This window comes from Lepisma saccharinum, chromosome 3 (genome assembly GCF_977018435.1).
Source record: "Lepisma saccharinum chromosome 3, izLepSacc3.1, whole genome shotgun sequence".
Classification (NCBI taxonomy): domain Eukaryota; kingdom Metazoa; phylum Arthropoda; class Insecta; order Zygentoma; family Lepismatidae; genus Lepisma; species Lepisma saccharinum.
In genome coordinates, this window is record NC_139231.1 from 2235316 (window position 1) to 2262954 (window position 27639).

A 27639-nucleotide genomic window follows, 5' to 3' on the forward strand; every position below is an offset into this window, starting at 1 on the left:
GAGGAGAGGAGAAGGAAGAGGAATGAAGAAAGAAAGGATAACGAAAAAGAGCGTGAGATAAGGAGTCCAGCGACGTTCCAAATGAAAGGAAATGTTTATCAAAATTGCGTGTCAGCTGAAACAACAGTTGACAGGAGAAGGGCACCTGCTGGAACACCTGGAAAGGAATGTTCCAGATAAAAACTTTCTAATAGTCTTGTGTCTGGAGGGGAGTGATTTTTGTGTGTATATATATCTTCCTGTTTTGTATCTTATTTCATTTGTATTTGGTACAGAGTCTGAAGAAGACCTTGCTAGAATGTTTCAGTTTTTACAAATTCTTCTCTAGTTTTTATTGTATTTTTTTCACAAATCTTCCTTCTTCATAAATTGCAGAAAATGACAATCCATCAACTTTTGTATTTGAAAGCTATTTCTGAAGGTATCGGAAGCTTTTTTGATGTCCATAAAGAGGATTTGAAAGAAAAATTAGTATTTCCTTGATATAATACAATCTCCTAACAGAGGTAGTGTAAGGACTCCATCAATGATTTGACCATTGAAACGTAACATTTAGTTTGTTTTATAATAAAATAAATTCTGCCTTGGTCAGCATATTGAGTTTTTGATCACTGAAATATATACTGTGGTTCAATCATTGATCAAATTTATTGACAACAGTGATACCTGAAACATACATGTATTCCATTTGTCACTACACAAACATTGTTATGTTTTGAAAATAACGCCATCCTGGTTAATGCACTTGACACTCGAGTAACCACATTTTCCATCACCTGCAAGAATGTGGCTGCCGGTATGGCATTAATTTCCTTGATCTGCAAAACTTCTTCACCCAGTTGGTGATCGTGTGACGATCGGGTATCCTCCCATGCCTTGCAATATTGAAATGCCATCTAAGCAGTTACTGCGTCATGACAACAGATTCACTATTCTTGAAAAATGTTTCAACAGCAAATGCGTGATGTGCAGCCAACTAACGTTCCATGTTTACTGAAATGGCATCTCTTGCTGAACACTTCTGTGCACATTGCATTGTGGGGCCACGTGAGTACTATGCAAATTAAAATTGTAGATGAACGCTGGGTCACCCTGTATTAAGTTAAATGTTAGTTTATTACAAAATTCAGGCAGTGGTGTAGTCGGTAGGGCATCTCCACGTGGGAGACCCGGGTGGGTGATGTAAGGTTGGAATTTTTCCAGCCTTGTCCCCACATAAAGCAGCTCCAGGGCTCACCCAGTCTCAGAAGAATGGTTACCTGGAGGCAACCCTGTGTGGTAAAGGCAACCAGAGTGTGGTGCTGATCACATCACCTCCAAAGTGGCAGAGATTGAGAAGGTGTGTGACATTACCTCCACATCCCCTAAATGTGCCTTGGCACAATGCACGGGAAACTTTACGTGTTTACCTTATACGAAACTGGTGCAAAATAAAATGAAACCTCAAATTCTGCAGAATTTCTAGGATAAATAGTCTCCACGAAAGTGTTGGGTGGCATTTTTGCAGGACCAAAATGCTGGAAAAGTATCAGCAAATAAATTCCAACCTGTACTTTTTGATATTGATAAATCGGTATCGGCTCATCATTGCAATTAGCCTAAAGAGGCTGAAAGGTTATGTAAACTAAAAATACAACACAACTCAACCACTTTTCCTATGCATTTCAGGTAATAAACTTCTACATGAATCTTATAATGGCACGAGGTGGATCTGACGGGAACCCTTCTGCGTACTGCTTTAACACCTTCTTCTACCCAAAAGTGAGAGATTCAGGCCAAGCTGCTTGCAGGAGATGGACGAGAAAGGTATGTTTATTTCTGTTCTATACATTTAGTCATGGCCTTAAATATATATTATGTTCAAACATTGGAAAATTAGTGAAGAAATGCATTTCTCTTTGAATGTGATGAATAGTTATGAAATGGAATTTTAAAAGAGAAAAAAATGCACAATGTCACTTCTGATGTGTGAGAGGAGATGATACCTGGAGAACCTGCCACGCTACCACCACTTGTCCTCCAGTTGGCTATTTACGAAATTTTGTTGGTCTTGAATAGGGTCTGGATCTTTACGAAGCCAGAACATACTATTCTTTCTCATTGTTGTGCTGTTTTTTAGATTCCTGGAAGTAAAAATTTTGTTTTATACTAAATTTATTTCTCAATAATTTTATATTTTGAGAAGTTATCTTGAAATAATGATATTAGAATGTTCTAAATAAACAGCTACTTCCCAAGTAGCTCTCCAATTGTCCTGACAATGCTGGGTAAACACAGAAATTTATTTGAGCTCCCACCGGGAATCAAACCCAGGACCTTGCACCAAAGGCGAGAGTACTAACCATTTACGTGGGAATCCTAATATGCTAAGTCAGGTTGGAAAATTCATAATGTGTTAAATTGGTAATGCTAATGATTCGTGAGATTGCTGAAATGTGCAGCTGTGAAATTCTGTTTTCTGTTAGGGGAAACAGTTAATGCTTGAAACAGCTTACAAAGAAGCTGCTCTGGGGAAAACACAACTTCACGATTGGTTTTCCCCCTTCAGAAATGGTGAATTCTCACTTGCAGACCAACCTTGCACAAGACGATCCTCGACCTCCCAAACAGATAAAACATTCCGAGAATTTGTGAACTGATCTTGGAAGACCGTCACAGAACAATTGAAGAACTTGTTGATTTGTCTGGTATGTCCTGGAGTTCCTGCCAACAGATTTTGAGCGAGGAATTGCAAATGAAAAGAGTTACAGCAAAATTCGTGCTTCACATGTTCACGGCTGATCACAAGCAGTCCCGAGTGGATGCATGTCGTGAATTGAAACAGCACTTGAAAGTCGACCATGACCTTTTTTCCAAGGTCATTACTGGTGGTGAAAGCTGGTTCTGCTCCTACAACCCAGAGATGAAGCAGCAGTCAAGCAAATGGAAGAGTTCAAATTCACCACATCCCAAAAACCACTGCTAGTGAAGTCCAATGTCAAGACGATGCTGATTTCTTCTTTTGATGCAAACGGCATTGTTCACACAGCATTCATTCCTAACGGTCAAACTGTTAACCAGGCATTTCACTTACAAGTTCTGAAACATTTGTATGACGCTTTGAGATGAAAACGCTCCAAGTTGTGGCAAAGTGGGGAGCAGTGGCTACACCACGACGACTCACAAAGACTTGAATGTGAAACAACTTTTAACCAACAACAGTATGACCCAGCTTATCCACTCACCATATTCACCAAATCTCACTCCGTGCAGCTTCTTTTTATTCCCCAAATGAGAAAATCCTCAAAGGAAAAGATTTGTGGACATGGAAGAGGTGAAGAAAAACAGGACGGAGACGTTAAAAGGCATCACTTTGCAAGAGTTTCAGGACTGCCTTCGAAAAGTGGAAAATACATTTAGACTTGTGCATTGCATTGATCATAGTTGGTAAATACATACAGGGGATATACCAAAATATGGAAACACCTGCAAAGAAAAGCCGGAATGTTGTAGCTAATAAGGTGCAGGACCATCCTTAATAATGGAATCTTGCACCATTCTTCATGCAAAACATGTTCACAATCCTCCTCAGTGTTCTTCTGTCTCTGTCACGCAGTGTACATTTTCATCCACGCAGGTGTTTATCTGATGATGTCTTTCCAGACACGCTATTATGTCATCATGATCTTGGATAGCGTCCTTACTTTGGCACCAGAGGCACCACAAGGTGGGCACCAACGATTTGCTCTCTTTGAAACACTGTCAGCTCCGACATGATTCAGTATCAACTGCACTGCACGCTATATACAGTGCAACTGTCGACTCCTACCAGTCCGACAGGGTCCTATCTCACTGTGCAATACAAAAGAATGTCGCACCACGTCCGATTTCAAGTAGAAAAATTGCGTCGATATCACCCGTTCCGATGTCGTGGTGTTTCCATATTTTTGTCCATCCCCTGTATGTGGATTTATAGATTGCCATTTTTGTTTTATGGGTAATTTCCTTTTTCGTAGAAACCCTTCATTTATAGCATAGTATAGTTTGTTCATGCTTTGTATTCTTGTGTTTAATTCCCCATCTATCCTTCCATGGCTGCTGATGGTAATTCAGGGTCTCTACCAGTCAAGAATGTCAAGAAAAAGTAAAGAAATCAACAAGAAGTCAAGAAAATATACTTGTTGTCAAGAATTTTTGCTTTCACAATGACTGACTAATTGATTGGTGAATGGTGGTAAGAGAGACAACACGAGCCTCACTTGAGATCATACTGGCTGTGAGTCCAGATGCCAGTCTCTCGATAGTCTGCCAAATGCAGTCCAGGATGCATTAATAGATAAAGCAAGTCTGATTGTCTTGTTAAATACAGTTTCAATTTTCATCTTAACTGACCTTTTGGTAGGAGTTTTTCATTAAATGAATATTATTTTCTTAATTCCTAATTTCCAACTTGACCTAAGTAAGGGTCGAATAAATAATGGTTAAGAAGAGAAAGAAAAGGACGTATTATGCATGGTTTCTCTTCTTTGGCTATTCTTGCCAACATCCGTTGTAGAGTGGTTAGCACAGTGCTCTATGACACCAGGAGTCCCGGGTTCGAATCCCAATCTGGGCATGGGCGTTCTTTGAGTGTGTCCCTTCATCAATTTCATCATATCGTCACTCATACTCATCTTCGTGATTAGCCAAAATTGAAGTAAAATAAATCAAATCAATCAGTCAATCAAATATTCTTTGGCTATTTTCACATTTCATGTTATATTTATTTATTTTCATTGATATATTTGATAGACTATTAGTAAATTAGCAAACTGAACTATATCATCTGCATACAGCAGCTCTGAAATGTTTACTGCTTTTCTTCTCCGATATCCTACTTGGAACTTCCTCATTTTTGTTTTAATGTCTTTGAGCACTCCGTCCATTAAAATAATTAGCAAGTATGGTGAGAATGTATCACCTTGTCATACTCCTGCAGTAACTTTATGCAATACCATGTTTTCCCCAGTTTGTTTTCCTCATAATCCTACCAGATAGTTCCTGGGTTCGATACCCAGTGGAGGCACATAGCATTTCGGATCCCATAGTATTTCAGATTAAACTGTAGGTCCAGTCCCTATTAGCCTTTCTGTGCATAAAGTGGACTTAAAACAACAATTCAATTCAATTAGATAGCTCTCTTGTTTGTTCTTTTATCATATAATATTTGAATGTGCAGGAATTCTCCTACAGTGGAGGGACAGCCTCCTGTGCACCTCTGAACGTGCATGAAGCATTAGATGCTCCTGTTCTATTTTACAGAGTAAGTCTCTTTACTCACTCCAACACTCCTCCTTTTTCATCTGGGCTTGGGACCGGCAGTGGCGAAACTCATAGTTGAAGTGTTCCAGAATTATAGCTGCTTACTCAATGAAAACCAGAAAGATTGCCCAAATACTGTATTTTATGTAAATATATGTAAAAATGGAAATATGTAATAATTACCAAAATATGTAACATGAAATCCATTGGTATCATCGTAATTTGCCAAGATTTGTAATTTTTGCTTGGTTACATGTAAATGAAAAATATGTAATTACATAAAAATTGCATGGGCCTCCCTGATGGCGCAGTGGTAGCATCCTCGCCTTGTAGTCAAGGGGTCCCGGGTTTAATACCCGGTGGAGGCACATAGTGGTTCAGATTCCACTTTAAACCGTAGGTCTAGTCCCGATTTGCCTTACTGTGCACAAAGTGAACACACCAACTCAAACTCAAAACATAAAAATTGAGGTCCCAGTTATGAAAGCTTATTAAGTATACAAATGGATATTGATATAAGTCTACTACAGAGTGAGCCACGAAAACGTAGCCCCAGACTTGCATGGGTACCGTGGAGCCAGGCTAATTATATGTGGCCCACCCTGTACCATACTATCATCGCCAGTGCTTTTTACTGATGATATTTGAATGTGTGTATGTGCGTTTGACAGTATTGGTACCATTACTCATAGATGGGGTGCTTGTATAGATAAATGGGACTTGTCCTTAAGTGAGATCTAAACACGTGTGCAATGTGCCTCAACTGGTAACTCTATATTACAAGAATACAGCATTACCACCATGCTATGGAGGATATCCAACATTAGCCATAATACTGTTGCCTTCCCACTGCGCCATGCTAAGTCGTGATGTTGCCAATAACACTCATGTTGTCTTCTTCACCACAGGAGAAAGCAAAAAAGCTCTTGTCATGCTTTCCACATTTCAAGAATTCCTGCACAGTCTTTCTTTCTGTTTGCCTTTGCACATTCACCACAATCTCCCTCACATCCGAACATAAAGCTCTTTCATGTTGGGGTGTAAGAGGTGACTCTTCTACGTATACCACGTTTGGTAAATCCTGTCTCTTTTCCCACTCTTGCTGATCGTTGGCATTTCTAGCAGAAACCACGTGGTTACCACTGTAGACAGATGCACCCTGCGTTGGAGGAAGCTGAGATCAGGTTGCCCATAAGCAATGCGGAATGCACAAATTCAGTGCCATGCTTACAAAACAAGCTTCTTCGCAACATGGCAAAAGCATCTGCGTAAGTGCCTCTCCTCTGGCTTCCATTCACTCCTCACTGTCCAGCAGATTACTTTTTCCTCATTTCTCGTTGGCTCCGAATCTGTCAAGCGATCGCTAGCGTGGAAAACGTGACAGGTTGTAACAAACGTGGTGTAGTACATCCAAATGTCAACCACGTAGTATGCCCTGGACTGCATTTTGCAGACCAGCCAAGAATCAGGCATCTGGAGGTTAGCACATCGTGTGCTACGATGCTAGGGGTCCCGGGTTCGAATCCTGGCCTGGGCATGGATATTTGTGAGTGTCCATTCATCAATTTCATCATATCATCACTCATCCCCATCTTCGCAAATTAGCCAAAAGTGGCACAAAAAGCAAAGTAGAATAAAGCAAGTCAATGAATCAATTAGGCATCTGGATATATGGCCAGTATAATTCTTTTTGGGACTTGTGTTGTGTGCCGTCCATGTGTTTGTGATTTTTCCTTCATCTACTTCATCTCATCCTCATCTTCATAACTAGTCAAAACTGGCAGAAACACGAATTAAATAAATAAATCAATCTTCCATGTTGCAGCACTCCTGAATAAATGAAGTGAAAATGGTGGATGCAAGAGCACCATGGCTGTTTGCACCCATCACATCATATGGTGCCAAGCCCTTACCATAACTAAAATCAACAAGTGAGGACTAAAATTTATCAGGTTAGAAAAAAAAAGCTGTAAAGGGTCACTCAGCACACACGAGGACAACACACAATCCTACAAAGGATTATACTGGCTGTAGGTCCAGATGAAAGCCTCATTGGCTTGCAAAAAATGAGGTTTCCGTTGGTGAAGTGAAGTGGACATTTTGCTACTTATGGGGAAGTCACCTCTCGAACCACTCCTATAAGCATTACAGACAATAACATCACAACAAACACAGAAGCAAACAAATTATACAAAACCTTCCATGTCCCATATATATTCTATTTTGAGCCAGAAAGCGCTAGTAAGGTAAAGTAGGGGTTAGTCATAACACGCAGAGACAATATATATATATATATATATATATATATATATACACAAATAATGAAGGAGACAGTAAACACTTACCACACGAATAGAAATAATTCAATATTTCGCGATCTGAGTCGCATTTTCAAGAAGGTAGATAAAAGATCGACGACACTGTGAGTAGAGGCACAGAATACTGACCGTAGCGTCCCTACGGTCAGTGTTGCCAGAAACAGTTGAAAGGAAACACGAAATACTTTAGCCAGTGTTTACTGTAAGGTGGGTGGGTAGTTTCGGGGAGGAGAGCTAAGATTCATTGATGACATTTTTCTCCTCTGGACACATGGCGAACCCTCCCTCACAACATTCCTAAACCGACTAAATGAGTTCACCACCCTCAAATTCACCTGGTTCCACTCCAAAGACCAAGTGGCCTTCCTCGATGTGGACATCCACATTGCGGGAGACCACTTGGAAACATCCATACATATCAAACCAACCAACCACCTCCAGTATCTCCACTACTCCAACTCACACCCCTACCACACCAAAAAAGCCATCCCATTTTCCCTTGCCCTCAGAGGCCAGCACCTCAACTCCTCCCCCTCACCCCGCCAAAACTACAACCTACGCCTGCACCAAGCCCTAACCAACCGTGGCTACCCCTCCACCCTCATCAACAAACAAATCACTAGAGCTAACTCCCACAACCGCACCAAACAACCCAAAACCAACCCTCCAACTCTGATCACCCAATACCACCCTCACATTACGAAAATCAGACATACCCTCCACTCCCTCCTCCCCATCCTGCACAGTGATCCCGAGACCAGAGACATCTTTCGGGAAAAACCTAGGGTCGTCTTCCGTCGCCCCCCCAACCTCCAAAACATCTTGGTCCGAAACACCCCCACCCCTTCCGCACCCCTTCCCCCAGCCCACAGGTGCAACAAACCCAGATGCAAGACCTGCCCCATACTCATCACCTCCCCCACCCTCCTGATCCCTACAGCGGCAGGTGAGTTCACCCTTCACCCTAAGGGCACCTGCCACTCATCCAATCTAATTTACACCCTCATCTGTCAAATCTGCGGCAACTTCTACCTAGGCGAAACCTCCACCCCCTTGAATCTAAGGATAAATAATCACCGTTCCTCCACCCAAAACTCCGATTTCACAGTTGCCATCCACACCAAAAGCCATAACACCACCTTCAATAACTGCTTCCGTGTTGCCATCATCCACCTTTTACCCCCCCCCCCCCCCCCCCGCTCTGACATCTTTCCGCAGGCGATGGGAAAGGGCCTACATAACAGGCACGCACGCCACTATACCCCCCGGACTCAACCTAGCCAACCAGTAACTCTTTCCTCTCCTCCCCGAAACTACCCACCCACCTTACAGTAAACACTGGCTAAAGTATTTCGTGTTTCCTTTCAACTGTTTCTGGCAACACTGACCGTAGAGACGCTACGGTCAGTATTCTGTGCCTCTATTCACAGTGTCGTCGATCTTTTATCTACCTTCTTGAAAATGCGACTCAGATCGCGAAATATTGAATTATTTCTATTCGTGTGGTAAGTGTTTACTGTCTCCTTCGTTATTTGTATTTATCCGCCCTTCTGGCACCATTTCTAACCCTATTCCTGTGTTTTTTTTCCTATTTGTATATATATATATATATACAAATATATATATTCCGCACTAATATTGGTCATTTTCGATTATTTTTACATGTCACCCCCTTCCCACCCCCACCCCTAGGTGTCTTATCCCCACAGTATTTCTTTCGAGACTGCAAGTGATACGTGTACCAAGTTTGTTTGAAATTGCTCCAGGCGTTCGAGAGTTATGCCGGAACAAACACACACACACACACACATACATCCATTTTTATATATATATTCTTAATTTTGCAACTATACCTAAGTAGGGGGCAATTAATTAAATAAATGATGAAAAGGGTGAAGGAAAAGGAAAGAAAGGTCAAGGAAAAGTCATGAAAAAGTCAAGAAATTTGCATTTGTTATTTTGCTAAACACCCTGATTAAGAAATAACGGGTGCGACAAGTTTTTGCAATGGCAGTGGCTAGTTCGTGGACATTTTTTGTTTTTGTTGAAACATCCCTGGCAGGAAGGCAACAGAATCTTGCCTCCTACCCTGTAGGTGGTAGTCCTTTAATGAAGATCCACTTGAATTTAAATTCTTGTGTGTAGTTTCATGAGCACAGCAACTACACATGAACGTAAGTGGTCTGTTCAAAAACATGTAGAATTTCTCTTCTTTTTAATGCATTGACAGGCAGAGTACTGTGATTATGCACAAATTCTTTCACAGGAGCACATGTACAATGCAAATATTCTTGTTTTACAGATTGATTTATTCTCGTACGATATGATTGTAATACCAGTCCACATGGGAGTCCATTGGTGTATGTGCGTAGTGGATTTTCGGAAGAAATCGATAAGCTATTTTGATAGTATGGGAGCAGAAAATAGAGTTTGCTTACAGGTACGTAGCCTACTTGAGGCAGACAATTTGAAAGTAAATTAAAAACGTATTTATCTTAATTGATTTCTAATAAATTTTCCAAAATACACATGAACAGTTTTGCATTGCTGTAGTCAATACAATAGAATTCAGATTTTAAGTTTCAGGATTTTTCATTGCCTAGCTTCAATTGTGACCCTTTAACATTTCTACAATACAACAGAAAGCAGTCAATAGTGCCTTAAATCATTAAGGTTTATCAATATAATAAAATAGCAACAACAATTATGATTACCTTTCTTCCACAGGTGCACTAATTCGGCCATGTTGACTGCATTTATTCCACATTTTCAGTTTCCATCAAAAACTAAATATGCATGAATAGGGTTAAAAAAAAATATACCTGTATAACTGTAACTACTCTGAACCTGTGGTAATATGTACTAGTTTTAGCATCCTCTGCATGTTAGCCAAGTGCTGGTTGCCATGATGACTATGTCATATTCACTGCATTTTTTAACCTGCGATCGGTCACATGCAAGCTCTGCACTCGCTTTTAATTATAATTAAGTGCCATTTTAACAGTATTTAAAATATAATCCCGTGGTGCAACCAGCTGACTTTAGAGTTGCAATTAACCCAATCACATTCTAATGAGATGACGTAATCAGCAGTGTGAGATAGACCATTGTTGTGGAAGGAGTGTTGTCAGAGGAGTGCAGAGCTCTCCTGTAACCTATTACGTTACTTTTTTTTTACTATTATTTGTGCATTATTTAGTCAATAAGTCTAGGCTGTTCAAGGAGTTTTTGTACGTATATGTTTTTGTCATGTTAATAGAAAATATGAAAAGGTCTAAGCGATTTTATATTGTGTGAGATTTGTGGAGCACAGATGGACCTGCCCATCAGGGTAGCTTTGAGAAATATTCGGTTTTTGTTAGCACTTAGAGCTGTTCGCTTCAACAGTGTGTTACTCTGTTTGAAAACAAATAAACATTTTGAAACAAAAATGTAATGAAGACAAGAAATAAACAAACCACTAGAAGTACAAAAAATTAATTTAAGAAAATTAAATGTGGTGAAATATGCATGAAAAGGAGTGAGTGCTGAGCTCACCCACAATCGACAACATGACTCAAGCAAGCACGACTGATCATGGTTTAATGTATACTTCATGTTTAATGCAGCATGTTCTGGATTATCTAAAACAGGCGCAGCCCATCAAGTTTGGATAGAACAAGCTTTTAGTGTGAACATACTTCGTAGCTGTATAACACTCAGTTTTAAGGTTACAACTGGGGCTAAGCTCGTAGCACCGTGAAACTAGACTCTTACCATTACAGATTGTAGGTGGCGGAGGTCGGGCTGTGCAATATTGGAGTTTCAATATTGATTGAATAGCAAAAATATTGATAACACCAACACATCTAAATATTTTAATCTGACGTTTCCATGGTAGTTTTAACTAGGAGAAAGAGAGAGAATCACATTTGTTGGAGGATGCAAAGGTCAGAGTCCTACAATGCAATGCAGTCCGAAGTCCTCAACCCCACCTTATTATTGTGGAACTAAAAATGAACGAGATTGGTCTGCATTTCTTACAAATAAGTTAAGCCAATTGCAGGGTTGTCTATGAGGGTAAGTAGGCTACTCTGGAAGGGATGTAAATGCCTGTCTCATTCTTGGTCTCATCTCAATTTAGAAACACCCAACTCGGTCTCAAAGTGCAAGTGTTTTTCTCATCTCAAATAAATCTAGCATAAATAATACAGTGCACAAACGTTTTCCTGGTAACATTTTTCTCTTTGAAGCCACATTTCTACACTACAAGTAACGACAGCTCCAGAATGGGGCAGGGGGTGAATGCCCTCCATTTGACAAGTTTCCCCCACCCCTCCCCCAGCTAACAAGGAAAATTCATGCCACATGTAAGCACACTGCATGAGTATATTAAGAAGAAATGTAGATAAGTAAATGCTGTTTAGGCTAAGTATGGATTTTGGTGCGTGTTTGAGATGTTTTCGAAATGTGACTGCCACCCTCAAAATATTACCACCCTCTTCCGCCTTCCCGCTTATTTTTTTCTGGCACCACTACTGTCCACAAACCATTGAAAAGTGGAACTGTATACTGAATGTATGTGCATCCAAGCAACATAAGCCTAAAACAGTCACTATGGATTGACTTTGTAATTAATATAAACAAAATATACATAATCAGGTAGATATCTGTTTTCTATTACCGGAGAAACAGCATAGTAAAGAAAAAAACTTCTTTACATAAAATTTTCAAGTCCCATGCCAAAGTCTTCGTCTCATTTTGATTTTACAGAAATCTGTGTTTAGCACATCACGCCACAATGCTAAGGGTCCTGAGTTTGGATCCAGGCCTGGGCATGTGTATTCTTTGTAAGTGTCCCTTCATCAGTTTCATCATATCATCACTCATCCCCATCTTCATGATTAGCCAAAAGTGGCAGAGAAGCAAAGTTAAATATATGAAAGCAATCAATCAATTATATTGATTTCTACAAGGCTGTCTCTGTACCATCCATACGAAAAGGGATGGGGTTTGTGGCATTCAAAACTCCCCCCTCCTATTCATTTAACAATAAAAAGGTAAGGTTCCCTGTGCATACATAACCGTGCAATGAAACCAAATTTAGGGGATGTGGGGGTAAGGCTTCACATATTCTCAATCTAGATCATTTTGGAGGTGATGTGATCAGCACCATGCTTCAGTCACCTTTAACCTTTACAGTTCTGTGGCACTTATGCACTTTTTACCTCTGTCCCAGGCCATTTAAACGAGTTTTGTAAGGTTTAGCAAAAATCGTTATAGCTTCCCTCCTATGGCAGATAATTTAGTGAAACAAGAAACATTTTACTGAGAATAAAATGTACTTTGACATAGAAAAGATGAAATGTTGCTATCTGTATGTATTTGTTATTATTCGTGGCTTCAAATGTGAAAAAAATTAAAACAAAATACAAAATTTTGTCCCCCCACCCCCACCCCTGTTGAGACATGGGACAGGAACAAATTCTATGTCCTATTTGCAACAACATGTCTACATTATAATTCAATATTTATTTTGTTTCTAATGCCTTTTGCCATCCGAAGAAAAAATTATGCACGAGTTATTTTCGACAACGGTTGGCAACACAAACAATTTTTTTTTTAAAAAAAAAAGAAGACAGGAATTTCAAATATACATACACGAAATTAGAAGTAATAATAAAAACTTACCGAAGGCTGAAACTGAACGTGTACCATCTCACCCCTCTCCTCCATCTCTGTATGTTGTCCTTATAAGTTGTGGTGCACCCGGTAACAGTTGCACCGATCAAAAGTTCCATAATTTGTTCATCAAAATACAGTCTAAAAACATCCAGCGGAATGGAGTTGGCTGAGATGTTACGAACTTTTGGATTGCCTTGAAACTGTGGGACTGTAGGCCCTACACTGCCTGTCCCTGGCCGCTGACATGTCTCTAGAAGAAATTCTTCATCCTCTGAATCGCTTGATTCATTTCCACTCGAATCACTAACACGTTCACCCCTATCATGTACAATTTCTCGCAACTCCTCGTCACTTTCCAATTCCCCATCTGTGTTAAAACCATCTAGCATATTATTTACCTTCCGCTCCAAATCCTCTAGCCATATAGTCTAATTCATGTTCACACAACAGACACACAAAAAGAGTAAATACCTCTCACTACACTCCCACGATGATCAAAACACGAAAAAATATCTCACTCCACTCGCAAACACTCGATAACTATGCACACAACATTACTGCAATGCCTCTGCGAACTGAAATGAAGCGTCGTTAAAAGGGACAGTAAGCTAGAAAAATTACACAATTTATTTTTAGCCCCGATTCTATCTCTTAGTCCCATCCCCTCCTTCATTTTCCTTCTGAAAGAGGAGTGGTTGTCTGAAGCAAGCATTGTGCAAAGTCCATTTCACCTGCTGAAAAGTTATCAACCGCAAACACTTTTGACAACAATGCCCCCTCCCCCTCCAACCATGACCTGCTTCGGCATGTTGAGAAGGAAAACATTAGACAAACGATTTCCTCATATGTCCATTTACAACGGCGCCAACTCATATCTGTGAGCTTTGTCATTCGATGCCTCTTTTACTGCGCCGACAAAGAGGATATGTAAATTTAGCAGCTGCTGCTGACGTCATTAGGGAGCTGAAGAGCACCAGCATCGCTGTCGATGCATATTGAAACATGGTTTCAAGTTCCAGCCACTTGGAGGCATGAGCATTGAAAGTGTACAGGGTTGCAAGGCGACGAAAAAATGTTCTGTTCCATCGGTCAGCATATTACCGATCGGGACTGTGGCCAAAAATGTCATCGGTCAACATATGACCGATCGGGACTGTAAAGGTTAACTCTCAGGGTTGTCCCCAGGTGCCCATTGATTTGAGGCTGGGTGAGCCCCGGAGCCACTTTATGTAGGGACAAGCCCGGAAATATTCCGACCTTAGATCACCCACTCTGGGAATCAAACTGGGGTTTCCTGCGTGACAGTCAGACACCCTACTGACTAGACCACAGCGGCTCTTTTCATTAAATAATAATTAATTTAATTTAATTTAAATTCATAATTTGGCATGAGATAATTATTAACTACATAATAATTTTCTCTCACAAGGTCTTTGACTTGCCATTTTTGTGGACTCTGTGAGAGAGCAGAACTCCAGAAAAGTATCAGCTGATTTTGGGATTTACGTTTCAGCTAATGCTTTCTGATATCGATATCAATATTGTCAGTGTGAGCTTAACCCTAATGTGAATGTATGTAGGTTTTTTTTCCCCCTTTATATGGGATGTAGAAAGTGATGTATATGTAAAATTCTTTATTTCCACAGGCCGTGTTTAGGTACCTCCAAGATGAACACTGGGATAAAAAGCAACAGAAGTTTGTTACAGAGGGTTGGACCCTTCAGTGCATGAAGGTGAGTGATGTGATGTTTTATCTCCAGGCTCCATGGTGTAGTGGTTAGCATAATGACTTCTCTCATAATTCCTTGCCAGTTCGTAATCAATCCTGAGTGTTCCTGTTATCATTCCGAGGTAGAAAATAAACATTGTAGTGTGTGAAAATGTTTGTATGCTGAACGATTTTCATGAAATAATTCTTGAATCTTTTCTGGCGGCGAATGATGAAGGGGTTTTCTCGGGATACCAGGTGATTTCCAGATAGGCTTCCGAGCTTTGTATTTGGTGTGGGAAGTGTCAGGCGTAGGTGGTGGGTCAATCAGGTGCTGTCTCTCAACTTCCAAGCTCCCGGTCGACTATCCCTAACCAGCTTGGGTCCAGTTCGAGTCCCATGTCCCTGTTGAGGTTTTCTTTTCCCTGTTGATGGCTATTGCTTCTTTGATGATTCGGTCCCAGTAATTGGATGACATTGATGATCTGTGAACAGCTGACCCCTCCCACACCAAATTCATATAACCTCACCCTGACACATCTCTGAACTTTAATCCCTGAACACGAGAGTGATGTTAGCTCTCGGAAGCCTAACCGGAAATCACCTGGTTGATATCCCGAGAAAACCCCTTTGCGATTTTCATGAAGTTTACGTGCGTGGACAAGGGAAGTATGTGGAAGATGTAAATTTAGTGTTAAATAGTCAAATTAACCTACGATGTGGTAATATGTTTATCACATGATTCTGCCCTGCTCCGACACCATGAAATTATAATGCTTACAATTTGTCTCAAAAATATCTAAAATTACTGAAATATTGTGTGTTGACTTTCTGTTTGATTCTGATAGACAGACAGAGGAACCAGTCAGAATAATCTCATTAGGATACTGGTAAATACAATTTTCAGGCCACCAAATCTTAAATTTCTGTCTCTCAACGTTGCTGAATAATCAGTAGGTATCAAAATTAGTTTGTTATTGCTGCCTGACTTAGGTAAGCAAATTTGTCGAATTTAGCATTTGGGTCCTCCCACATCAGTTCAAACAGACCATGGTACCCATGCTCTCAGATTTTGATGAAACGTGGCACATTTAACTACCATAGTGGTGATAAGCTACATATTTATTTTTTTTATTTTTTTTGCCTACAACTTGTCTGGTTACAGCTCCCCAAAACTTTTAGCGATTCCACTTTTTTTCCATTCCCAAAGCCTCCAGAGTGAGCTCTTCCTTATGAATTGTTCAATCTTTTTTTTCTAATTTAATTCAAACAATAAGAATTCAAGTGAAAAATATGACAACATATCACATTCTTATTTTAGTACACTGATAAATTAATAAAATATTATTATCTGATTTTCCTTTTTTGCCATCCTGGGTTTGAATCCCACTCGGGCATGGTTGTTTGTAAATGTCCATTCATCAATTTCATCCCTCATCCCCATCTTCGCAAATTAGCCAAGAGACACAAAACGTGAAGTAAAATAAAACAAATCAATCAATCCTTTTTTTGCCAAAAACATGGTTTACTAATATTTGAATTATTGTAAGTGAAAGGTGTAACACCAACTCAAATATTTTTAAAATTAACTTTGATATATGATCTAACGTACCCAGAAATAAAATTGATGGTTTTTCATTGCTTCTGAAAATATGACAATTTATTTCTGAATATTTCAATATGGCTACTGTTTTTTCAACTTACCTCAAAATCTAAAAATCTAGATTCAAAATATCATTCAAGTAATTTTGAGAGCATGAAATTTTAAATAATAATGTTTTTATGGATACCCGAAAGGCATCCATTTTACATCACCTCTGTAAAATAGATGTCAACTTAAAGGTACGGTATTATTTATTTTTCTTGCAGTTTGTGGTTCACATGAACACCATTTTTGCTGTTATGTTGTGTTTGTAAGAACCATAAACTGTGAGAAATGTAATTGTACAATGCAAACAATAATACAAGAAATACAAGAACTAAGAGTATTTGTTTCACACACACAATTTTATTTTAGTCAGAGTCATTTGTGTTTATTAGTTGATGGATATTGCAGGAACATGATAACTTCAAATTGATGGAGTGTTTCTTTCAGGGGGGCGACACTATTATGAGTGGAATATGCCTTGTTTGCTCCCCCTCTGAAAAAATGCCTTGTGCCCCTTCCAGGAAAGAAAATCCTGTGGACATCCATGAATATCAAACAGCAGTATTTGCCTGCCTCCTCCTTTTCTGTTGTACAAGGCTCATTCAATATATAACTGGAAATATGTAACAAATATTTATTGCAAGCACCAAAAGAACTACAGTACTGTGTCTCAACATAGTCCCCCCATATTTCAATGCACCTACGCCAGTACTTAATAAGGGCACTGATTCCACAGGGAAAAAAAAATCTTTTGGACACGTGCGTAACCACTCATGCACCGCTGACTGGACTTCGTTGTCATTCGGGGCCAAAGGTGCAAGATCGGATGAATATGAAGGGTGGGGTAAGCACTCAAATGGCAGGATGAAACTTTAGGTCCTCAATGGTAGACAATGTGACACTGGCAGCATGTGGTCTCGCATTGCCATGGAGCAAAAGCACACCAGTGGACACCAGACCACGTCATCTCTGCAGAATGGCTGGTTTCAGTTTCTGACGCAAACCTCTGGGTATATAATGGTCAAGAATTGGCCCCTTGTGGTCCCAAAACAAAGTTAACATGACCTTAACATGTTGCTTTCTGTCACTGCAGAGACAGACCGACCTGGATGCAGAGAATCGTCAACATTGGTTACGCCCTGTTTGAACTTCTCAACCCACTCGTACACTTGTGATCAACTCATACAGTTGTCACCTTACTGAACTGTCATGCAGCAATGCATTTCTATCGGTTTCACGCCTTCACCCAACAAAAATCTCATGACACTTCGCTGCTCCAGCTTGGAGCACTCCTGTAAGGGTGCCGCCATCTTGTGTAACTGTTTCCCAGCGTCCCCTGCGCGAGGCAAGCGTTCCCGCCCCAGCTATGAATAGCTTACAGATGGCTTCACAAAATAACAAACATATAACAATCACGGTCATATTTTAGATTTTTTTACTATTTTTCCGTTTAGTTATTGAATGCACCATTGTAAGTAATATAATAATATGCAAGTGCAGTTTACAAAAATACTACAATACATAGCATGTTGGCATGTATGCACTTCAGGTTTATGCAGAATAAGTCTTTCTGGTATGGAAGTCTTTGAAACAAGTGCAACTCAATGTCCACATCACACAAAGTTTGTTTTTTTAGCTGTATTTTGGTTTTCCATTATGCAGAAACTACACCAGATGAGAGCAGATAACTTTTTTTGCGTCTTAAGTTATATACTTGCTTCTTCTTCTTTTTGTCTTCTTCCTCTTCTTCTTTTTCATAACTAAGATAATCTCACTCAATATGAGGGAGAAGATATATGCCACCTCAGTCAAATCTAGTTGAAGCAAACACAACATGTATACAGTATTTATTATATGTATATATACAGGAATAGGATCAGAAAAGGTGCCAGAAGGGTGGATAAATAGAAATGATGAAGGAGACAGTAAATACTTACCACACGAAGAGAAATCATTCTATATTTCGCGATCTGAGTCGCATTTTCTGGTCCAAGGAAGAAAGATCGGCGTCACATGGAGTAGAGGCACAGAATACTGAGTAGCGTCTCTATAATCAGTGTTGCCAGAAACAGTTGATAGATAACAAAAAGTACTTTAACCAGTGTTTACTGTAAGGTGGGTGGGTAGTTTTGGGGAGGAGAGGAAAGGGTTACTGGTTGGCTGAGTTCGGGGGGTATAGTGGCGTGCATGCCTGCTATATAGGCCCTTTCCCATCGCCTGCCGAAAGGTGTGTCAGAGTGGTGGGGGGGGGGGGGGGTAAAAGATGGATGATGGCAACACGCAAGCAGTTATTGAAGGTGGTGTTATGCCTGTTGGTGTGGATGGCAACTGTGAAATCGGAGTTTTCGGTAGGGGAACGATGATTATTGATCCTTAGGTTCAAGGGGGTGTAGGTTTCGCCTAAGTAGAAGTTGCCGGAGATTTGGCAGATGAGGGTGTAAATTAGGTTGGATGAGTGGCAGGTGCCCTTAGGGTGAAGGGTGAACTTACCTGCCGCTGTGGGGATCAGGAGGGTGGGGGAGGTGATAAGTATAGGGCAGGTCTTGCATCTGGGTTTGTTGCACCTGTGAGCTGGGGGGAGTGGTGTGGAAGGGGTGGGAGTGTTTCAGACCAAGATGTTTTGGAGGTTGGGGGGGGGATGGAATACACATCAAACCGACCAACCACCTCCAGTATCTCCACTACTCCAGCTCATACCCCTACCACACCAAAAAAGCCATCCCATTTTCCCTTGCTCTCAGAGGCCAGCGCCTCAACTCATCCCCCTCATCACGCCAAAACTACAACCTACGCCTGCACCAAGCCCTAACCAACCATGGCTACCCCTCCACCCTCATCAACAAACAAATCACTAGAGCCACCTCCCACAACCGCACCAAACAACCCAAAACCAACCCTCCAACTCTGATCACCCAATACCACCCCCACATTACGAAAACCAGACATTCTTTTACCCCCCACTTACCCCCTCCCCACTCTGACACATCTTTCCGCAGGTGATGGGAAAGGGCCTATATAGCAGGCATGCACGCCACTATACCCCCCGGACTCAACCTAGCCAACCAGTAACCCTTTCCTCTCCTCCCCAAAATTACCCACCCACCTTACAGTAAACACTGGTGAAAGTACTTTTTGTTATCTATCAACTGTTTCTGGCAACACTGATCGTAGACGCTACGGTCAGTATTCTGTGCCTCTACTCCATGTGACGCTGAGCTTTCTTCCTTCTACCTTGAAAATGCGACTCAGATCGCGAAATATAGAATTATTTCTCTTCGTGTGGTAAGTGTTTACTGTCTGCTTCATCATTTGTATATATATATATATATATATACAAATGTATGGTACTTTCACCAGTGTTTAGTGTTTACTGCATAGGGTGGGTGGTTTCGGTAAACACTGGTGAAAGTACCACATACATTTGTTTCGTATCGTCCAACTTTCTCTAGCAACATTGTACCAATGCTGCAGTTAGTATTCGGTGCTCATATTCTTCGTTAATCTGTGAACCTCTTTCTTCTCCAATGAAAATGTGACCTGGGTCACGAAATATCAACGTTTTTCTTTGTGTTTACTGTCTCCTTCATCATTTGTATTTATCGGCCCTTCTGGCACCTTTTCTCGTCCTTTTCCTGTGTTTATATATATATATATATAAACAAACACACATGCCTTCTGCACTGCAACAAAATGCCATCCACACGTAAGTGGTTAATTGATATTGGTCAATATAGGAATGTCAGTACATAATAAACTTTACAATAACTTTACCCATGAAATATTTCTATAACATAGTACAAAGTATTGTGATTTTTATGCTATGGTTTTGTAAAATAAGCGATAAATTTGTCATTTCTTTTTCTAAATTGAAACCTATTGTAGCACTTAATTATGTAAATTAGTCTTCCTGTCGGTGCAGTGGAAGCGTCATCACCTTGTAATCTAGGGGTTATGGGTTTGATACCTGGTGGAGGCACATGGTGGTTCGGATCCCACTTTAAACTGTAGGTGCAGTCCCAATTAGCCTTACTGTGCACAAGGTGGACTTAAAACCAACTCAATTATGTAAATTAAAGAGATTAACTAACCTTGAAGTTCTTCATAGAGCTAGAGTTTCAATTTTATATCAGATCAGTATATTTTATATTGGCACTTTACTGGTATCAGCAAGAATCTCATATTGATCCACCCGCAGAATATACCATTATAACATGAGTAACAGGTCCATCGTGATTTACATTGAGTTCTGTTTTTGTGTTGTTTCAGGACATCCCACAACAGATGAATGGCTCAGATTGTGGCGTTTTCAGTTGCATGTTTGCGGAGTATCTGACGAGAGATGCTAAAATTACCTTCACCCAGGAGAATATGCCATACTTCAGGCAAAAGATGATGTGGGAGATCTTATCCTGTAAACTTATGTTGTAAGGAAAAATTATTTATACTGATTTTTATTTTTCCGCGTTGATGTACAAATGGAGCGCCTGTGACAGTGTGAATGGAATGAGGCATTTTCTATAAAAATAAATTAAATTTATACTACAGATGTTGTTATTCTTTTGTATTTGTCTCTGGAATAAGACCTTTTTGTCCTCCATATTGTAATCATATATCTTGTTAAGTAAGTGAAAAAATTCCACCTTTTTTTGGCATATGTATCAAGATTATGAAACAATTTTTTTTTTTTTTTTAAATGAAATAGTGCTCTTATGTTTATTTAGTAAGTGGGTGTATAAAATGTTCAATCTTCTGAAGTCTTAATTGTAACTTTCTTGATCAGTAAATTGCCTTTAAAGAGAATTTATCAGTATTTACTTGTAAGATGTTAATAAGCAAGATGCTATCCCTTTCATCCAGAAGCTCTATTTGATGGCAGCAATTATATATTTTTTACATAGTCCAAGACTGGAAATTTTGCACTTGTTAGATGATGTTATTGTATTAGTTGTCTAGTTTTGTACAACAAATATGTTCTAATTTTGTATAAATAAAAGCAAATTGCAGCCACTGTAGTGTAATGATATAGTATTTCTTTTGTTTGGGAGTCTGTAGTAAAATAATTATAACTTACAGTAAAGTAAAACTAACTCTATGGCACTCTTAACGTTTAGTGGAAAGCTGGAATAACTGTCTTCCCAGCACCAAGTGGCAGCAATTAACTAGTGCTGAACCAATACCGATGTATCGGTATCTTTAAGTATCGGTTGAATTTTCTTCTCCGATGCTGGTAATTTTGAGTGGCTTAAAGAGCAACCAAGAGAAACAACTCATTTGTCAAGATTTGTCCTTTTCAAAGTTCGTTCACCCTTCGGTTGGGGTCCCTCACAGGAATTCCATGTACATTTCCGAGAAACGATGCACACTCCTGGGAACCAGATGATAAGATTAAAGGCAGGAATGTATTGAAAGCGCTGCAACAAAACGTGACATTGAAAGCATGTAACTGCCTTGTGGTCAATGCTATGTGGAAATAAAATAAACCATTCATTGCCAATTCTTGCTCGCACGTGGATGTTTTTAAAACCAGCATTATTATCATGCTAGGCTCATTCCAGAGTTCTTGAGAAAGGGATAAATGTGGCTGTGGGAGGGAGGGTTGTGGATTTTCTTTTTGTGCTCTACCCTTCTGTGCTGCTCAGTAGCGACACTGCAGTGACTTGTTTTTATTGCAAATGACAGAGAATAATGGACAGCAGAGCATATACAGAGCCGGGCGAAGTGAGCATTAATAAAAATATCAGCATTTGTTATATTTTTACAGCATTTTCCTCTCTCTCCAGGTTTATCAAAACAACAAGAATGTTGTTTACATGAAATTTGGGGATCATGATCACTTATAATAATACACATATTTATCGATGTAACTGCAACATTTAAAAAAAAAATACTTCTTCTTTTTGCATCATCTGGGGGTAGAAAGAAGTTCACATAAAATGTCACAAGACATTTTAAGGTGCTGTAATGCATAATTTTGGCCTTATTTAATGTCATTAATAGAATGTAATGTGATGAAATTTGTGACTTGGTAACTAGCCTTTGTTATTTTAAAATGGAATTATTGAACTATCAGTATCGGTTGGAATCTGTTAAGGTATCAGAATCGGTAAATGGTATTGGCAAATGGTGGTATCAGGTCAGCCCTACAATTAACGTTCCATTTCTTAAAAACTATACATGATAATTCAGTTACGATAGGTCACACTAAAAGTTTTTAGACACGCGCAAGTAAAACACTGGAGACCAAAAGTATGAATGCTATAATTTTCCAAAGTATTCTCCACGACAGTTGATACACTTGTTCATCTGCTCAAACCAAGTGTGAAAGCACTGGGACCACACATCTGCAGGCACCTCTTGAATGCACTGAACGAAGGCTGTGACTGTCTCCTCGGGAGTAGGAAATGAAGAACCTCGTAATGTATCCTTGATTTTAGGGAACAGGAGGAAATCACAAGGGGCGAGGTCGGGACTGTAAGGAGGATGAGTCATTTCTTCAATGTTGGAGGCTTTGAAGAATTCAATTGTTCGTACTGCTGTATGGCTGCGCGCATTGTCTTGATGCACAATAATGTGACTTCGTGGGCGTTTTTCACGAACTTTCCGTACGATCTCCGGTAAACAAACCATATGTACCATTCAGCATTAACGGTCCGACGTCCCTGTAGCGGTACTGTTGCAATATGGCCCGTCCGACTGAAGAAAGTGGCAACCATTTGTTTGCCAACACTTCGTCCCTTCCTGACTTTTGTTGGTGGGTCTTCATCCGGGAAGATCCACTGCGTCGACTGTCGTTTGCTCTCGGGTTCATAACAGTACATCCAAGTTTCGTCACCTGTTACGATGTCATACACTGCATTTGATTGTCCTTGGTAAAATTTGTCCAGCATTTTCATGCACCATGTGACCCGTGCCTGCTTTTGCTCCTGAGTAAGATGGTGTGGGATCCATCTGGCACAGAGCTTCCTGACACCAAGGCGGTCATGCAGGATCGTTTGAACCTGACTCATACCAATACCCAGTGTTGCACTAATAACTGCATATGTCACCCGGTTATCCTCCTCTATCATGCGACACACTCTGTCGACGTTTTCTTGAGAAGTTGCTGTCACAGGACGACCATCACGTAATTCATCACTGAGTTTCTGACGTTCACGTCGAAATTCTAAAAACCAATTAAACACAGTCGCACGGCATGGGGCTTCCTCCTGAAATGCATTTCGGAGCCTTTCATAACATTGCTGCTGCGTTAAACCTGCTCGAAAATCGTAAAAAATTATTGCTCTGAAGTGCTCCCGTGTTAAATCCATTTTACTGTACACACACGACAATAATTGACTAATTTCTGTCACACAACAATTAACAACTATAAATTCTGCAGCATTATCACACTTTACAGACTACTAACTTCAACATATCCTAGAGACAATGTATTTCTGCAATCAGTGTTGCCACATCTAAAAACTTTTAGTGTCACCCACGTATGTCTTTTGTATTATTATTCATTTGTATAAATATGAAGGTATAAATAGAATTACACAGAACTGAGTCATGTATAAAGCAGTCTCAACTGTAATAGTAACAATGGATACATTTTTTTGTGATTTAAAAACTTGTTAATTAAACCTTATTTATACATAATTCTGTGTTATACGTATTAATTTTCACAAAATGCAGTTGATTTGCATGTATCCAAGCTACAGCAATGTCACTGAAGTATGCATTTATTGTCGTAAAAAGACAAGGCAAGTTTCAAATACAAAACAAGATAGGAAGGCATGGTGGCGGTCGGTCTCGAGTTGCGAGAAAGAGGAGTGCGACGCAAGCGCGTGACTGTGTCAGAGAAGGAAGAGGAGGTGTCGCATGTAATGACCCCGAGTTGGCCATTACTTCCTTGTTTATTATTTAACAAATATTAGTATATAATGGCTAGTATATTATCTCATGTTTATTGTAGTTTATTATAGTTTCACCTATTTTACAGTTAATAATTCATACCTAGTCATATCATAAATTCTGTTACAAAGTTAATAATGAACTGCAGGCACAGTGAGCAAGCTAATGTATTAATATTTGGATGTTACAAAGGTACAGGTCTTGCCATCACTCTTCAAAATGGCCACCTCTGGCCTTCACACAGGCCCAAAGTCTCTGAGGCCAGTCATCGATCGTAGGATGCACGGTCTCGAGAGGAAAGTTCGCCAAGAGAACGCTTGGGACTCGCAAGGTTTGGATGCCTCTTCCTACAGACCATGCCCTCCAAAACGGACCACAACCTGTAGTCCAATGGGCTGAAGTTGGGGCTGCTGGAGGGCCAATCAGCCAGAGCAATGAAATCAGGCACATTCCTCTGAAGCCACTCCTGTGTGGTCTTTACCTTGTGGGCCGGTACTGAGTCCTGCAGGAAGCTCCACGCCTCATTGTTGAAAATGGTGCGGGTCAACAATTTCAATAGTGGTTCCAACACTGTCGCTTGGTACACTTTTGCAAATGTTTTCACACCATGTTCACAGAAGTTGAGGTCAGTTATGCCATCGTACGAAACCCCCACCAAACCATCACTGAGGCAGGATGATGACCTCTGAGGATCCGTGGTGTGATTTCACGAGCTTCCTGGGATGTCGAGGCATAAACTCGGTCGTTTTAACGATTGTAAATTGAAGATTTTTTCATCCGTGAAAGGATCCTCCTGTGGCCACCATTTGCGTAACGCTGAAGGAGTCTTTCTGAAACTATATCAACAGGCTCTTCAAAGATATTGGGTTGGTGCGAATGAAATGTCCACTTTGACGTCTGGTGAGAAACTCACCTCAACAACACAACACAGGGATTGACTGAGGTCACGGGACTAACGTCATAAACTCTGTATACGTCCAGCAAACAGGCTGGAGCACCCAGACAGTCAGTAGGCAGTGTATTGCTGAACAGGGTCGTCTGAAAGTGCACCATGGAGAACACACAATTGCGAGTAATTTTTCTTTACGAATTCAAACTGGGACATTCTGCTCAACAAGCCGCCAAAAACATTAACAGTGCATTTGGGCCAGGAATGGCAAATGAACGCACCATTCACCGCTGGTTTGTCAAATTTCGTTCTGGTGACACAGCATTGCAAAATGAGCCCCGTTGCCATCGACCAACATCATGTTCAGATGAGCTCCTCAGGAACGCCGTGGAAGTGGACCCTCGGAAAAGTGTTCATGCCGTTGCAGATGAGTTAGGCATACACCATACCACTATCGTTTGGCAGCTCCATGCGATCGGTAAAGTGAAAAAGTTGGACTCATGGGTACCACATGATTTGACACCGGCCAACAAGACTCGCCGTCTGGAGGTGTGCACTTCTTTGAGTGTAAGGAATAACCGGGATGGTTTCCTGCATTGGATTGTCACTTCAGATTAAAAAAATGGATCTGCTCTGACAATCGTAAATGATCAGGACAATGATTCATTGTGATCAACATCCAGGGCGGTTTCCGAAAACCACCTCTCCACCCAGGGAAGGTGTTGTTGCTGGTATGATGGTCTATGGTGGGTATGATCCATCATGTCTTTCTCAGGCAAGGTGAAACCATCAATGCAGATCGTTACAGTGCTTAACTCTATGAAATGCACCGCAAACGTCTCCGCAAGCATCCAGCAATGGTCCACGGACATGGTGTCCTCATGTTGCACGACAATGCTCGCCCACATGTCGGGCAAAGAACGATGCAGGCTCTCCATGAGTTGCAATATGAACCCCTTCTTCATCCACCATATTCTCCCGACCTCTCTCAAATTGACTACCATCTATTCCAGCATCTCGATCACTTCATGACAGGGAAGTCCTTCGCTGATGATCGGGCGGTGCAACATGCCGTTGAGGAGTTCTTTGCATCGCAGACTCCAGACTTCTTTTGCCATGGAATCCAATTGTTGGCTGAGCGATGGCAAAAGTCTGTGGCTGCAGACGGCAACTATTTTGATTAACCAGGTACTGTAGTTTTGATATTTTTGTCCTTTGGCAATGACGCACCTGTGCCGGACATTTCATTCGCACCAACCCAATACTTGCAACATACAAGTCCCAGTCAAATATATTTACCCGTGATAGAAGAACAAGAAATACGTCTAGATACAGATCGACAAAAACCTCCTCAAATGTCACACTCAAAGAAGAAATTATTGCGTCAGTGCCTAAATCACTCCAGAGAAAGACAGAATTGTTATTGAAAAGATTACTTGCTTCTCGGTACATAAGCCGGGATTCTCAAGGAACAGTCTCCATGCATGGGAAAACATACCAAATTCCAGTATAGTCGATTTAATTAATGAATTTGTACATCCACGTAAAAATAGCAGGGAACCAATAGGAATAGGATCAGTTTAAGCGCATTCTTCACTCTTTAAACATCCCTCGCAAATATATTGTTACACGCACCCCTCCACCCCCTTCAAGAAAAAGGAAATCTGAATTGATTTGGGAACACTTGTAACATGGATCTGAAAACTTTGTACTTTACACATAAACTTCCTACATCTTTTTCAAATAGTGAAAAATTATCTAAGGCTTCAACACCAACTAGAACTCAAATTCAGAACTGGTTGTCAGAACGTGATGCTTATATTTTACATGTTCCTGAATGTAAACTTTTCCCTCGTAAACGTTACAAAGCTACAACCCCTCTTGAACTTGTTCAAATGGATTTAGCTCGCATGCAAAATATCGCTCGATTCAACAACAGTTTTAGATACATTCTTTGTGCAATTGATGTGTTTTCAAGACAAGCATACTGTGTCCCAGTAAAATCAAATCAGGCGAGGTTATGGCAAAGGCTATCTCAAAGATTATAAATATGTTGGAATATCCTCCCGTCTATTGTCAGACAGACAAAGGAAGAGAGTTTTACAACACCCATGTGAAGAAAGTGTTTCACAAGTATAATGTGCAACATTACAGTGTTAATTCTGAAATGAAAGCAGTCGTGGTCGAAAGATTTATTTATTTATTTATTTATTTCAAGTTTCAGATACAGCACTTTTAA

General features: G+C 40.3%; 1 protein-coding gene across 3 annotated transcripts in view; it reads left to right on the forward strand.

Annotated features, from left to right (window-relative positions):
* LOC145984901 (uncharacterized) overlaps positions 1–21162 on the forward strand; it is a 70598-nt gene extending 49436 nt beyond the window's left edge. For all 3 annotated transcript variants that reach the window (XM_083118277.1, XM_083118275.1, XM_083118276.1), the window contains exons 12-15: positions 1669–1806; positions 9901–10038; positions 14909–14995; positions 20885–21162. In XM_083118277.1, coding sequence (XP_082974403.1) covers positions 1669–1806; positions 9901–10038; positions 14909–14995; positions 20885–21046 — 525 coding nt within the window. In that variant the 3' untranslated portion in view covers positions 21047–21162. The remainder of the gene's footprint in view (positions 1–1668; positions 1807–9900; positions 10039–14908; positions 14996–20884) is intronic.
* The last annotated feature ends 6477 nt before the right edge of the window (positions 21163–27639 follow it).